At 47.3% G+C, this 14,446-nt stretch overlaps 1 protein-coding gene across 2 annotated transcripts in view; it reads left to right on the top strand.

Annotated features, from left to right (window-relative positions):
• The window catches only part of ADGRB1 (adhesion G protein-coupled receptor B1), a 263,970-nt gene that overhangs the window by 167,443 nt on the left and 82,081 nt on the right, over positions 1-14,446 (top strand). For both annotated transcript variants that reach the window (XM_078153784.1, XM_078153783.1), the window contains exon 18: positions 4,371-4,512. In XM_078153784.1, the coding sequence (XP_078009910.1) occupies positions 4,371-4,512 (142 nt within the window). The remainder of the gene's footprint in view (positions 1-4,370; positions 4,513-14,446) is intronic.

The following is a 14,446-nucleotide window of genomic DNA, read 5'->3' on the forward strand; positions in this document are numbered from 1 at the left end:
CCTTGTTCAGAAACAGGATCTGTGTTTATAATCACCTTAGACCTGAAGAAAAAGTAGAAACCAAAGCAACTTTTTGGTTTGATCCTATTTAGAGGAATATCACAAACCCTTTATTTTACAGAGCAGGAAACTGAGGCTCAGAGAATGGAAATGACTTTCTTAATGCCACAATAAACCCAGAAGTGAAGCCACAAGTCAAGGGCCATGTCTCTCTCCTTACAGTAGTGTGGATAAGGGGAGATTCCTGAGGGCTGAGTTCGTGTCTCTGCCTTTATCTGGCTCCCTGGGGGACCCTACTTTCTCTGTTGAATACAGTCTGTTGACCTGTGTGGCAGGTGTGAATGTATGAGAAGAATATTCCAGGTTCAGCCTGTGACATGAATGCTCATCACACACTCACCAGGGCAGGGCATAGGGCACAGGAAAGAATGGTGTCTTTCCTTTTGAGAAGATTGACTCCGAGTCGATGAAACTAGTGTCATCAGAGTGAGAAGTCCTGGCACTGTATGGGGGAAGCAGCCCTGGGCTGGGCATCAGAAAACCTAGATTCCAGTTTTGGTCCTATCATTGACTTATGTGGTGTGCAAGCCTTGGGCAATCATTTTTCTCTCCTCGGAGCCTCAGTTTCTTCATCTTTAAAATGGGCATGGTAATGCTTTCTTTCAATACCTACCTCAAGAGACTTTTGTGAGGATCAAATGAAAGTCTGGATGAGCTCGTATTCTGTAAACTCTAATAGTAACAGTAACAGCAACAACAATAATAATAGTGGACTTGTGACTTACGGTTACCCAAAGAATTTCGTCACAGCAACCCTATAAGATAGATATTATTAATCTCACTTTCTAGAGATCTAATGGAGTATAGTGGATAGAGTACTGGTCTAAGAATTAGAAAGTCCTGGGTTCAAGCCATCCCATCCCCTCCTCCAATACATATTGGCTGTATGACCCTGGGGAAATGATTTAACCCTAGCAGCTCCCTAAGATTCCAAGTTGCAAAGCAGGTACAAATCTGCATTGGTGGAGGGATTTTCCTCACCAAAAGTTCCCATACCAACAAAAGCGTAGGTTTGGTCGAGAGAGAGACAGAGAGAGACGCACACACACACAGACAGAGAGAGAGAGACACAGACAGAGAGACACAGAGAGAGAGAGAGACACAAAGACAGAGAGACAGAGACAGAGAGAGACAGAGAGACATAGAAAGACACACACACACACACACACACACACACACAGAGATTGAGGCACAGAGAGGTTGATTAGTACTGGAGGTCACACAGCTAGTAAGTGTCAGATCCAGCTCAACTCGTCCTGACTCCAAATCCCATGCTAAGCACTGTGCACATGCCATGAGTTGTTTGTTTAAAAAAAAAAAAAGTTTATTTTATTTTTTATCCTAAGTTGGCCGGCTATGGCTTTTATGCCATAGGATGCAAAGGATAGAAGGAACCATGCAAAGTTCTTTCAGCCATCCCCAGGCTTCACCAAAGAGATGGATAGAGGATTGATTTTCTTTTCCAAGACCTCCAGGGAATTAGTCAACCAGCAGCTTTGACTGATGTTAACTGAGCCCTTGCTGGGGAGGCAGCATGGGATGTCCTGACTTGGCTGGCCAGTGGAGTTTGGGGGGTTGGGGCGGGGGAGGTAGAGAAGCCTAGCTTCTCATCCTGGCTTCTCCACTAACGTGCTCTGTGACCTTGGGCAGATCATTTCATTTCTCTGATACTGTTTCCTTATAACCATAGTAACAGAACTCATTTCTGCTCCAGCTTACACAAGAACCCCGTGGGGGTGATGGTACAGAATTCTCATCCCTGTTTGATGGGGAAGATTCAGAGAAGTAACTTGCCCAAGGTCACGTAGCTAGGGAGGGCTCCTGATCCCACAGTGAGGCTCATAGGAGAATCAGTGGGAAAAGGACTCTGGAAGAGTCTAGTGACAGGAGAATGAGAAGGATGGTTGTGGGCCCGCTCAGCCACCCTCACCAAGTGCCTACTAAGTGCTCAGCTCTCATTTGCCAGCACCGTGACTTTTCTATATGGGTCACTGAAGTCAGGAAGATAAGGGGCTTAGGGCAGCTAGGTGGTGCAGTGGATGGAGCTCCAGCCTTGGAGTCAGGAGAACTTGAGTTCAGACACTTGATGCTAACTAGCTGTGTGACCCTGAGCAAGTCACTTAACCCCAATTACCTAGCAAAAAAAGAAGAAAAAAGAAGATAAGGAGCTCCCAAACCTGAGGGCATAGGGGAAGAGAACCCCTGGATCCTCTGGGGAGATGGGGACCTTAGACATGAAAGAGCTGAGGAACAAGGGGCTGGCTGGTCAAGTCAGACCTCCCCAGAAAGATATGTCCACTCCTTGATTACCAGATAGGAAACAGGCTGGTACACTGGAACAAGCTTGGATCTGGAGTCGGAGGACCTGGATTCAAATCTCACCTCGGATACTAACTGGCTTTGTGACTGTGGACAAACCATTGAACCTTTCTGAGTCTCAGTTTCCTTATCTATAAAATGGTGGGGTTGGGCTAGATGACTTTGGAGGTTCCTGCTAGCTATGAGTCAATGGTCCTCGTTATCAAGGATCTGCATTGTAAGGGACTTCAGAGTGGCAGTCATGGAAGGCTTCCTGGAGGAGAGAGCATGACATAGTCACTACACTGTATTGGAAAGCATAGGGGACTTAGAGCCGGTTGTGGTTGTGGTTGTAGTTGTGGCTGTTGTTGAATCATTTCAGCAGTGTCTGACCCTCCATGACCCCGTTTGGGGTTTCCTTGGCAAAGATACTGGAGCAGTTGGCCATTTCCTTCTCCACCTCATACAGAAGAGCCCAGAGACCCAGCTCTAAATCTTGGCTCCGTCAGACCAGTAACTGTGTGCTCCCAGACAAGTCCTTTCTCCCTCTTGGGGCCTCAGTTTCCCCCGGTGTAAGATGAAGTTATTGGGCTGTGTGATCTTTAAGGTTCTTTCGATGACCACAGCTCTTTGGATGGATGACTTGTGGCCGTGCCTGCCCCCGCCCCCACGGCAATGGGAAGGTTCTTCCTCCCGCCGCCCTCATAAGAGGAGCTTTCGCTCCTCAGGCTTGTTTGTCCCTCAAGACCCCTCTGCTGCCCTCTTCTAGCCTCCCCCCAACACTCCTCTGTCCGACATGAAGTTTTAGAGGGGAAGCTGAGACACTCACATCACCTACTTAGATGCACACACACATGCATGCAAGCTAAGGCTCTCACATTCGTGTGCCTACACACACACACAGGTACACCTTCAGGGCCTTTGTACTCTCACATAAAACAGAAAACCGAAGGTTCACACGTGCACACACCTCCCCAGCCCACTCGACCTTTTTACAGTGTCACACATTTTCTCAAGTGCACGTAGTCTTGGACAGATGTGCACTCTTTCACACTCCTATCCACTCACTCATATACCTACCCCCTTCCCCCTTCCCTCTTTGTTTTCCCCTGTGGAGTCTTTGCTTTCCCCCACCCCCACCAGGCCAGGCTGGTGGGTGACTTGGGCCCGTAGGAGTGTGTGTATTTGTGTGAGTGAGTATGGGTTGTTTTTTTTTTTTTTTGGTGGTGGGGGTTGGGGGCTGGCTGCTCTCCAGACTTCAGCAATTGCCTGGCATCTCTACCCACTGCTGGCTGGGTAGGCAACTCTCTCTGTCTCTGTCTCTTTTCTCTGCCTCAGTCTCTGTCTTTCTCCCCTCTCTCCCCTCCCTGGTTTCTCTCCCCCATCTCTCATTGCTCTCCTTTCTGTCTCTCTTGCTCAGGCCCCCCTCTGATTGCGACTCCTTCCTGCCTTCCTTTCCTCACCCCTCTCCCTGGGTTTATTGGGCTCAGGCTCAGAGGGCTCCTGCTGCCTGGGGGCGGGTTTGGGGGGGGAGGGTGGAGAAGGAAGAAGCTCTGGGGCCTCAGGGGGAGCAGAGAGATGGAGGCCAGGCATCGAGGGGCTGGATGCTGGGCTGTGGGCAGAGGTGAGGGGGTGCCTGGGCCAGTGCAGGCTATGGGTGGGAAGATTTTCGACAGGTGGATAGCTACATGGACTGATGGACAGACAGAGGCTATAGGACAGACGGACAGCCAGCCGGCCTGCCAGGCGAAGTCCCCTTGGCTGTATTGTGCTGGCCAATGATCCCTTAATGATTTCATTCCTCCCTTCTCTGCTGCTGCCTCCTCTCACGCTGTGTTTTCTCTCCTTCATGTGTGTATGTCTCTCTCTCTCTCTCTCTCTCTCTCTCTCTCTCTCTCTCTCTCTGCCTCCCTCCTGCTTGGCCTCCTCCCCCCTACTTCACCGCCCGCCCCCCCCCTTCACTGCCTGCCTCTCCGGCCCCCCACCCCAACCACTACCTCCACCCCTTCCAGATCTTCCTCCTCCTCCTCCTCCCAGCTCGGCCCCTGGTCCTGGCGAGGCTGCCGCACGGTGCCCCTCGATGCTTTCCGAACCCGCTGCCTCTGTGACCGCCTGTCCACCTTCGCCATCTTAGCCCAGCTCAGCGCTGACGGGGTAAGTCCTGGGGAGACCCAGGGAAAGGGAGAAGAAGAGGGAGAAAGGGGGAGAGAGAGAGAGAGAGAGAGAGAGAGAGAGAGAGAGAGAGAGAGAGAGAGAGAGAGAGAGAGAGAGAGAGAGAGGGTAAGAAGAAGAAGAAGAAGAGGGCGAGGAGAGGGAGAGGGAGGAGGAGAGAGGGAACGGGAGGCAGGGAGGGAGAAAGATGCTGAAAGATACACAGGCGTACCATACATATAGACTTGGACTGGGAGAAAGAGAGAGAGAAAGAGAGAGAGAGAGAGAGAGTGAGTGTTGGGTTGGGGGGATGGGGAAGAAGAGAGAGACAGAAAGACAAGATGGGAAAGCTTCCCCAATGACATTGAAAGCGATAGATAGAAGGCGTCAGGTGCCTGCTGCTGGCTCTGCTTCTGCCTCTCCCTGCCTTGGAACCAGGGGACCAAGGGACCTGGAGGAAACGAGGGGAGGGGACCAGGGGTTTGTTCAGAGACCCCGTGGGTGGCCGGTGCCCAGCAAGGAAAGACAAGCAGAGGCTGGGCTGGGAAGCTCCGGTCAGAAGTGACTTAACGGGATGTTCCAATAGCTGCACAGCTGGGGCCAGGAATGGGGAAGGAAGGGAGGCATAGCAGGAGGTATCAGGCAAGGAATTGGTGTCCAGGGCTGTCCGATGCCTAGCACTAGGGGCACCCCATAGGAAGACTGGGTTCCAACAAACCCGGGGCAGCTCCATCACTCCCACTCCCCTCTCCTGGGCTTTCGTGGTCCTCCCATGTCTCTCTCTCTGAAGGTCTCCTTCCTTCCTCCAAAGTAATCTAGGGATTGAGTGGTCCAGGGGATGGCAGGGGGAAGGGTATCTTTGCCACGGGACTTCTGTGCTGGGATCTCATGGTGGGGTTGGGAAAAAAGCAAGAGTTTTGGCTAGCCAGGTCTGTCAGAAAGTTGGTGGTCTTAGACTTTAGACCTGAGAATAGAGCAGAGGAAACTGGGAGCCGAGTATTCTGGAGAGATTAGAAGAGTGAGCTGTGGAGTCTGGGGCATGGGAGGGGACACTGAGGGGAACCAGAGCCTGGGAGAGGGAATTCAGGGTTTTGAAAGTCTTGGAAGGGGTTTGGGCAGGCTGAGGTAGATCTGGGCTCTGAGGTTCTGGGGGAGAGCTCTGAAGTATTCGGGGACTAAAGGGAGAATGAGTGAATCGGAATCAGTGAGAGAAAGGTGAGGCCCTGGGGGAGTGGGGACTACAATGGGGAATGGAGAAACTTGGACATCTGACTTGGGGATCTCATGGGCATTGAGAATGAGAAGGAAGAGCTGAGAGGATGGGAGGGTGGGGACTAGGAAATGGAGCAGAAGAGATCCAGAATCCAGGACGGGTAACTGAGGGCTATGGGGCCTGAAAGTGAATCCTGAGAGGGGCTCTGAGGGCTTGGGAGGAAGCTGAATGGCCCAAGGGTCAGAGAGGAAAAACCAAGGAGTGGCAGAGAGGTAGATGGGGGCTTTAGAGATCAGAGAGGGAAAGTTTAGTGGGGGAAGCCAAAAGGTCCTGAAGACTAGAAGAATATAGGGAAAACGATAAGGGCTTAAGAAAAATGTCTGAGGAAGCCCAGAACCTGAAAGAAGGAGCTGAGGGGTCTGGAGGTCTGGGAGGGGGACCTGAAGAGGCTGAGAACTTGGCATATGGAACATAGAGAACACCAGGTTTACCTGCGATGGCAGAGGTGGAAGAGATCGTAGGGACTAGTGAGAGGGGCTGAGTATTTTCTTTTCCTCTGTTTAACAGGGATGTCTGAGGCCCAAATCTTGGGGGTAAGAGCCTGAGAGGAAAGGGACGAATGGTGGTGGTGGTTGGAGGAGGGGAGGGTTGTTCCTAGAACAGCGTCCCTCCTCCCCTCTCTCCCCTAGGGCTCTGGCTGTCTGTAAGGCTGGGTCCCAGTGCACTCCTCGGGGCAGGGGAACCTTTAGAGCCTCGGTGCCTGGCTCTGCTTTGGGGGTGCCGGGGAATTGGGGCAGAACTGCTCTAGCCATGTCAATCAGGCCCATAGGAAAAAGGGAGGACCAGGCACCGGAGGAATTAACTTGGCCAGGAGGAAAAGCAGGAACAAAAGCCCAGGGCTTGGAGGTACTTTGTTAGATTTTCTGGTATGTGAGTTATGATTACTATTACTAGTGGTGATGTCTCCAATAAAGAACTCAATGCATTTGGGGGGGTCTTCAGGTTTCCATGGGAACTGCAGTGGCTCCAGGGTATGTAGGAAGGATAGGATAGAACTCACTAAGATAGGACAGGCCAGCAAGCCCACCCCATGCTGTCACTCTACACCTTACAGACCTGTGGTAAAGGAATCTTTCAGAAAACCTTAAAGTGTCCTAAAGATAGGAACTGTTATTCACTTTGTCATAGGTCTCCTTCTCCTACTGAGAGGGTCCTCCAGGACAAGGTTTATCCCAGGCATCTACTCCCCACCAATTTCCTACCAATTCAACCATTTTTAAGGGAATCTATCTAGGCCAGTTTTGGGATCGAGCACAACCAGGAATGATCAGAGTTTTGTGGCCTCATCTCTCAATGTCTAAACAGGCTAATAGGCAGAGCCTGAGCATTCAAGATATTTGCTAGGGAAAAAGAGAAATGGGTCCTAGTCTGAGAAGGGAGAGACACAGCTTCTGTCCTCAGGAAAGCCCTGGTCTGCAGTGAAAACAGGGACCTACATATGGAACTGGCACCCATCTATCTGGTATCAAAGCAGTCATAAGATTTCTAGTTAACTCAAAGGGGCCTGTGTCTTTCCTTCTGTAAAATGGAGCTCTGTAAGGTTTTTCTCAGTATGATAGGATGTGGAATTCTTGTTCTGAAGAAATCAGAAAATATCTATTAACTTTATTTAAAGTACGTGGTTGGGCGGGAGCATCTGGAGGTCAGTGGCTGAGGGAAGTTCCCCTGGCAGATGGCAGTTAAGTGGGCTTGATCCAAGAAGACTGCCTGGAGGAGATGGCTTGGTATCTCCAGTCCTCACAGGAAGGGAGGGGTCAAGATTCCACAATTCTTCGCTTTGGTTTTAGTCAAAGGCTCTGACACATGTTAGGGATCATAGAACCAAATCCTGTTAGAGCTAGAAGGGAATAAATCGACTAGCTTAAACCCCTTATTTTAGAAATGAGGAAACTGAGGCCCAAAGGTGGGGAAGGGAATCATCCAAGAGAACCCAGCTAAGGGAGTCAATAAATATTCATGGAGTGCTTACTCTGTGCCAAACAGTATGCTAAGCTCTGACAACACAAATAAAAACAAGCAAAAAAGACCATGCCTGCCCTCTATGAGCTTACATTCTAACGGGGAAAGACAAGCATCCTAAGAGATGAGGTGGGGTGGGAACGAGAAGAAGGTACCCTTTGAGGGTATGGTCACCAAGTCTGAAGAGTCAGGATTAAAATTGGGAAAAGACACAGGGAGTAAACGTGAATGGCCTAGGCACTTCTTCAAAATGGAGGTTCCAGGAGATTTGGAACTCTCCAGTGGGAGAAGAGAGCCTCAAGGGCAGAGGGATCTTCCAAGGAAAGCTGCAGGGGTTAGAGGTGGTCTTGATCAGACTTCAAGGGGCAGGATCCTTTCCACTACAACATAATGCAAGGTGACTCAAGTCACAGACTCCTAGACAAGGGGAGGGAGGCTTCATAGCCAATACAGAGTGGATTTCTCCCTGGTCTAGGGTGAACTAGAATATCATAGAATCATAGAGTTACAAGGGACCTTTCAGTGTTTGGTAAACCTCAAAGTATTTTATAATTGTGCCTTGTTATTATTATTAATATTAATTATTATTAGTGGTGGTGGTGCTGGTAGTATTATATCCAGCTACCTCACGTTATAGTTGGAAAACTGAGGTCCAGATTGGGGTCACAAAGTCATCCAATAAGTCAGTGTCAGAGCCCTGACTCTGGACTTGAACCCAGATCTTAGGACCCCCAGGCCAGGGCTTGTCCCTTCTGCCATCATCACCGGGGATTTAGGTCAGATGGGAAGAAGGATAATGAAGGTGATAACGTGCCGGAATAGTGAAATTGTGGATGGCTTGCCAAGAAATAGGTCTGTGAAACACAAGCTGGCATTTAAGGAATATCGTCTGTTGGTCTTGGGGAAAGGGTTGTGACTAGATGTGAGAATGTAAGACTTGGTGTGCTTTTCAAGGTGCTTCCTCTCCATCCCCTTTAATCCTTCCTGCAGCTTGTGGAGGGAAGGAGAACTGGAGTTATTCTCCCCTGGGACTAGATCCAACAGGGACTAGAACCCAGATCTCCTGACTCAGATGCCGTGGTTCTCCCCTGATTACTCTGCTAAGCCAGGTAGTACAGGGACGTTGAGGAAAGAGCACCGTATTTTTTCTTAATTATCAATTAACAAGCATTTATTTTCTCTTCTAACTCCCTTTCTACTTCCCTCCCTCACTGAAAACAGAAAAGGAAAAAGAAAAAAAAATCCTTATATAAATAGTATGGTCAAGCATGTCCAAAAATATATGTCTAATTCTGTACCTTCAGTCTACCACCTCTCTCTGTTGGTTGACTGTACTAGGGATCAGAAGTTCTGGATTTTAATCCTGGGCCAAACACTTACTACCTTTGTGATTCAGTTTCCTCATCTGTAAAATAAGGGACTGGATGACCCCTCCAGATATATCCAGCTCCAAATGCACTGAGTCTCATCGTTTATTGCCAAGGGCTCTGCCTCCTCTTACCTCTCTCGCCTCCCAGGGAGCCCACAGCCCAGAGCACAGGACCGGAAGCTGGGAGGGACATTTTTCCATTATGTTATGGTGGGGAGTCCTTTTGTGTATGGATTGGACTAGGTGGCTGGGGAGATTCCTTCCAAATCTGAAATGTTGTGGCTTTGTGGAACCCTAAAGACAATCTAGCTTGCCTCCTTCATTTTCCAGATTGGGAAACTGAGATCATAGGGGTAACCTGACTTAATGACGGTCACACTATTACTAATTACAGCTGGGATGAGAAGTCAGGTCCTCTGTCTCCAGATTTAGATCATTTTCCCTGACGCTATGCGGCCTCCCCGGCCCCTCCTCTGTCTAGTTGGGGAGGCCAGATTCACTCAAGATTCACACACAAGTTATAGAACGTGAACAGGGTGATTGGGACTGAGTTGAATGGCTCAAACTCTAAGCAATGTAGGATTTTGGAGAAGGGAGAAATCTCCATAGCTGCAACATTCTAGAAAAGCTTCCTGGGGGAGCAGGATGGAAGATATTCAGGAACAAGACTGCTCAGTGGTTCTCTAGGAACCTGCCTTGGGCAGCCTATGAGATGACTTCCTAAAACAATCTCCCTAGAAAACATCCCTGGGACCCTTCTCAGTACAACACTGCTAAATTATCTCCCTCTGCCCTAGTGCCCTGCCCCAGGCAGGCCTGAGAATCTGTGCCATCCCTACCCCCAATCCCCTAAACTGACTGGGTTTCTTTTCTAGAGCATTGGAAGGTCTTTTTTTGGACACAGTACCCATTAAATATAATCCAACAAAAATGTATTAAAGACTTCCTGGGTGCAGAGCCCTGGGCTCAGCACTGGGAAAGTTATAAGGTTTAGATAAAACTCAATGTGTACCCTCTTTGAAGCTTCAGGTCTATCAGGGCTATAGGACACAAACATAGATAACTTTAATTCACTGTATTACTTGATAAATGCATTAGAGTGCTGCAAACAAACTGCTACATGAGGTCAGAGGGAAAGGTGTTTTTTTGGGGGGAGAGGTAAGGGGGGGGTGGAGAAAAGATCAGAGAAAGTTTCCTAGAGATGGTATTTGAAATAGATTTTAAAGAAGAGGTAAGCAGCTGGGTGCATCAGTAACTAGATCATGGGACCTGGAGTCAGGAAGACCTACCTTTGAAATTTGCCTCAGACTCTTCCCAGACTATGTGACCATGAGTGAAGTCACTTAACTCTGGTAGCCTTATCTGTAATGTAAAATGGGATTAATAACAACACATACTTCAAAGGGTTATTACTCTTTGCAGACTTTAAAGGGTACACACACACATACAGTGTTAGGTTTTAAGCTTTCATAGCTTATATATACATATGGGTTTTTCTCAAAGTCATATACATATACACATACATATATATATATATATATATATATATTTATATATATATATATATCACATATAGTCATATCATATATGTATGTGTGTTAGCTATTAGTATTCAGTGGAAGAGATAGTCTGAGAGACTAAAACAAAGCTGACTCCTATACTCTCAGAAGTCAATGACTGACTTTGGCTTGAAGAGGGGGAGGGAAAATTCCCAAGTGTCCCACTTCCCGTAAGTTCCTTGAGGGCAAGCACTGTGTATTGTTTATTATTTGTTTGTTTTAGTATAAGTTTGTATCTTCATTGCCAGGATACTATAAAGAAGGTAAGGAATGAGAAGAGAAGGGGAGGGATGGGATTTGTTATGGGGCAATGTGACACAGTGAATAGAGTGCCAGAGTCAGGAAGAACTGAGTTCAAATGTGATCTCAGACACTTACTAGCTGTGTAACCCTGGGCATGCCACTTAATCATGTTTTCCTCAGTTTCCTCCTCTGTAAAATGAGCCAGAGAAGGAAATAGCAAATTCTTTCAGTATCTTTACCAAGAAAACTCCAAATGAGTCACAAAGAGTGGGACATGACTGAAAATGACTAAACAGCAAAAAAAAAAATATATATATATATATATATATATATATATATATATATATATATATATATATGTTGGAGGGAAGGGATTTGATATGAGCTGATTCAGAGACTAGTAGCTGGGATGACCACTTGTCAGAGATGCTCTAGTACAAGGCTTCTTAACCTGAGATCTGTAAAAAAAAAAATTATCAGTTTTTTGATAATGACATTTCAATGTAGTTGCCTCCCTCTGTCATCCTACAGATGTCATGTCATGCATTTAAGCCCATGCTTCTGAGGCTCCATAAAAGGGTTTCGTGACACAGACACAAACAAGGTTAAAGACCCCTGACCTAACCCAGTGCTCTCATTGAACACACAAGGAAAAGGACCCGGGGGAGAAGTGGCTTGCCCAAGGTCACAGAGCTTTTAAGTGGCAGAGTTAGGGTTGGAACCCTGGTCCTCCCAGTCGTTCAGCACTTTTCTTTCTCTGGGGAAACAAGAGTGGAGCAGGCCCTCCAAGGCAGGCTTTTCCCCAAGCAGGCCTGGGGTTGCTAAAGATGCGAAGGCTAAAATAAGAAAGCAGAGAAAAGGTAGGGCCAGCCAGAGCCTGCATGTGGCCCGGCCCAATTCTCTGGGCCCAGCAGGGGCTGACAAGAAAAGAGGCCGGCACAGATGAAGGCAGGCCAAACTCTGTCTGGACTCCCGCATATCCTGGTGGCCTGGCCTCCTTTCCTAATTGGATGTGGCTTCCACAGGTGATTTTAGAGAGACAGACCCAGCACAGAAGTGGTGGATAGTCAAGATCCTAAGGCTTGGTGCCGCTGGACTCAGGTTCAAATCTCATTTTGGTCATGGACAACTGGTTCAGCCTTGGACAGATCACTCAGTCTCTTCAGACCTGTATCCTCATCCAGGGAAAAAAAAGGAGAGTGGTCTAGGTCAGTGATTATTAACCTTCTTTGTGTCCTAGACCCTTTGGCAGTCCAAACATCTTCTCAGAACAATTTTTTTCCAAATTAAAAAAAAAATTAATTAGAAGGTGAAGGAAATCCTAAATTATAGTTAGAGGTTAGAGAAATAAAGATATGTATAGACATATGTATGCATGTGTATACATATATGTATATATAATGATATACATATACACTCACATATGTACATATATGTATGTGTATGCATACAATATATGTATGTACGCATATAATATTCCCACCTCTCCAACGTAAAAAAGTGCTATATTAAATGAGAATCTAAGATAACAGCAGCTCCTATTTCTTAAAGGATTACAAAGTGGTTTGTTTGCCACAGCTCCATGAGACAGGTAGAAAACCATTAGTGGGGATTATGACTGACCCTGCCCCCATGAATGAGCCTAAGTCAGAGGCTGTATAAGAACTTTATAACCAGCTATGAGAAGACTTGAGTCCTCAGCCCCGTCCTTGTTTGTGACCTTGGGCAAATTATCGGACTTCTCTGGGCTTGTTTCCCCATCTTAGGGCCTGGGAACCCTTCTTCATCCCTGAGCTGTGCCGAGTTTTATGTTTAGGAGGTGGGGGCAGGAGGGAAAAGGAGATAGACCAGCCCGGCTCAGGATAAGGCCTACCTGAAGTGACCTTTCTTTGGATATCAGGGTCCAGTGCAAAGAATGCTAGCTGTGCTATCCTGGCCCTTACATCTACTAGCTGGGGGTCATGGCCAACTCAGTTTCTAAGCCTCAGTTTCCTCATCTGTAAAAAAGAGAGTAAGAATTCCCTGGTGGTTTACTGGGGAGTCTGCTAACCTGGGTTCCAGTCTTTGTTTTTCTTCTTGCTGCCTGTGACCTTCATTAAGTCATTTAGTCATCAAATCATTTATTATTTTTATTTATATCTTTTGTTTTGCATTGCCTAGATTTCTCTCTGTCTGCCTTCCCCTCCCTCCTTCCAGAAAACCATCCTTCTAAAACAAAGAATTTTTCATTGTCATTTAACTTCTTTGGGAAAATAGCTGTGTGAAGGATGTGAAGTATTCTAGAAATGGGTGTTACTAGTTTTTTTTTTTTCTGGATCTCATTCCCTGACCCTGAAGCTTCCTATCATGGTGGATAGAGTACTAGGCCTCGAGTCAAGAAGACCTGAGTTCAAAAACTGCTTCTGACATTTACTAGTTATTTGACCATGGGCAAATCATGTCCCGTTCATGTGCCTCAAGCAACTCTCTAGGATTTATCTCCTAAGTCAGAGCAGACAGTCTGTGATCTATGTTGCCAGAGGCAGTCCCCTATACTGACAAAATCACTGATCTTTTTCAAAAAAAAAAAATTTGTCTTTTAAATATTTTATCGATGCTCGTTTTTTAAAAGATGGTTCTTACTTCCCAGCAGCCCCACCTCATCCCCAGAGAAACCTCCCCAATAACAAAGAAGTACACATTTAAGCAAAATAATTCAATGATAGTGTCTACGCCTTATGATGCATCCCTTCATCTGCCCTGATTGTGCACCACCTCTCTGCTGAGAGGCAGCCTCCTAAGTCTCACTCCCTGCTCTCCTCCACCTGGCCTGGGCTCCTCCAGGGATTTCTGTTCTAGAGTTATCAGGTGTGTGGACCCCAGGACCTCAGAGCATTATTTAGGCTGTCTACTCTCTGCTGATGACCTGGTCTCCTTTCAATGACCACATGACCCTAAGCAAGTCACTTAACCATTCATTGGCCAGCAGCTCTATAAGAAGGCATTCAGATTTACTGACTTCCATGTTGAATCACCCACTGAGGAGGTTCTGAATCGCAGGATGTGAGCAGAGGATTTATAGCCAATAAAGCTGGCCCTGTTGCTCTGTACCAAGCTTCATGCTGTCCAAAGAGCCTTCATACCCATCGCCTTCCTTGGTCCTACCCCCAGCCCCATAGTCAGAGCAGGGATTATTATCTCCATTAGGCAGGTAAGGAAACTCAGGCCGAGATAAAGAAATATGATCAAGATCACACAGACAGAAGCTGAACCAGAAGTAGAACCCAATTCTTGTTGGTTTTAGGCTAGAGTTATTTAGAAAAAAGCAAGGGCTATTGTTAGCAACATCGTGGAATCCCAGCTGTTGTTCATCCACGACATCCCGTCCCTGTGCCTCAGCACAGTCCGTCCCCCATGTTTGGAGAGGCATTCCTCATTTCCATCTCTCAGAATCTTTAGCTCTCTTTGAAGCACAATTTGGGTGCTGCCTTTTCCACTAGGCCTCCTCTGATCCCCTCAGTAATTAATGGACTCTACCTCTTCAAATTATTTTAT

Source organism: Phascolarctos cinereus, unplaced genomic scaffold, assembly GCF_003287225.1.
Source record: "Phascolarctos cinereus isolate Bilbo 61053 unplaced genomic scaffold, phaCin_HiC Scaffold_4;HRSCAF=312, whole genome shotgun sequence".
NCBI classification, from domain to species: domain Eukaryota; kingdom Metazoa; phylum Chordata; class Mammalia; order Diprotodontia; family Phascolarctidae; genus Phascolarctos; species Phascolarctos cinereus.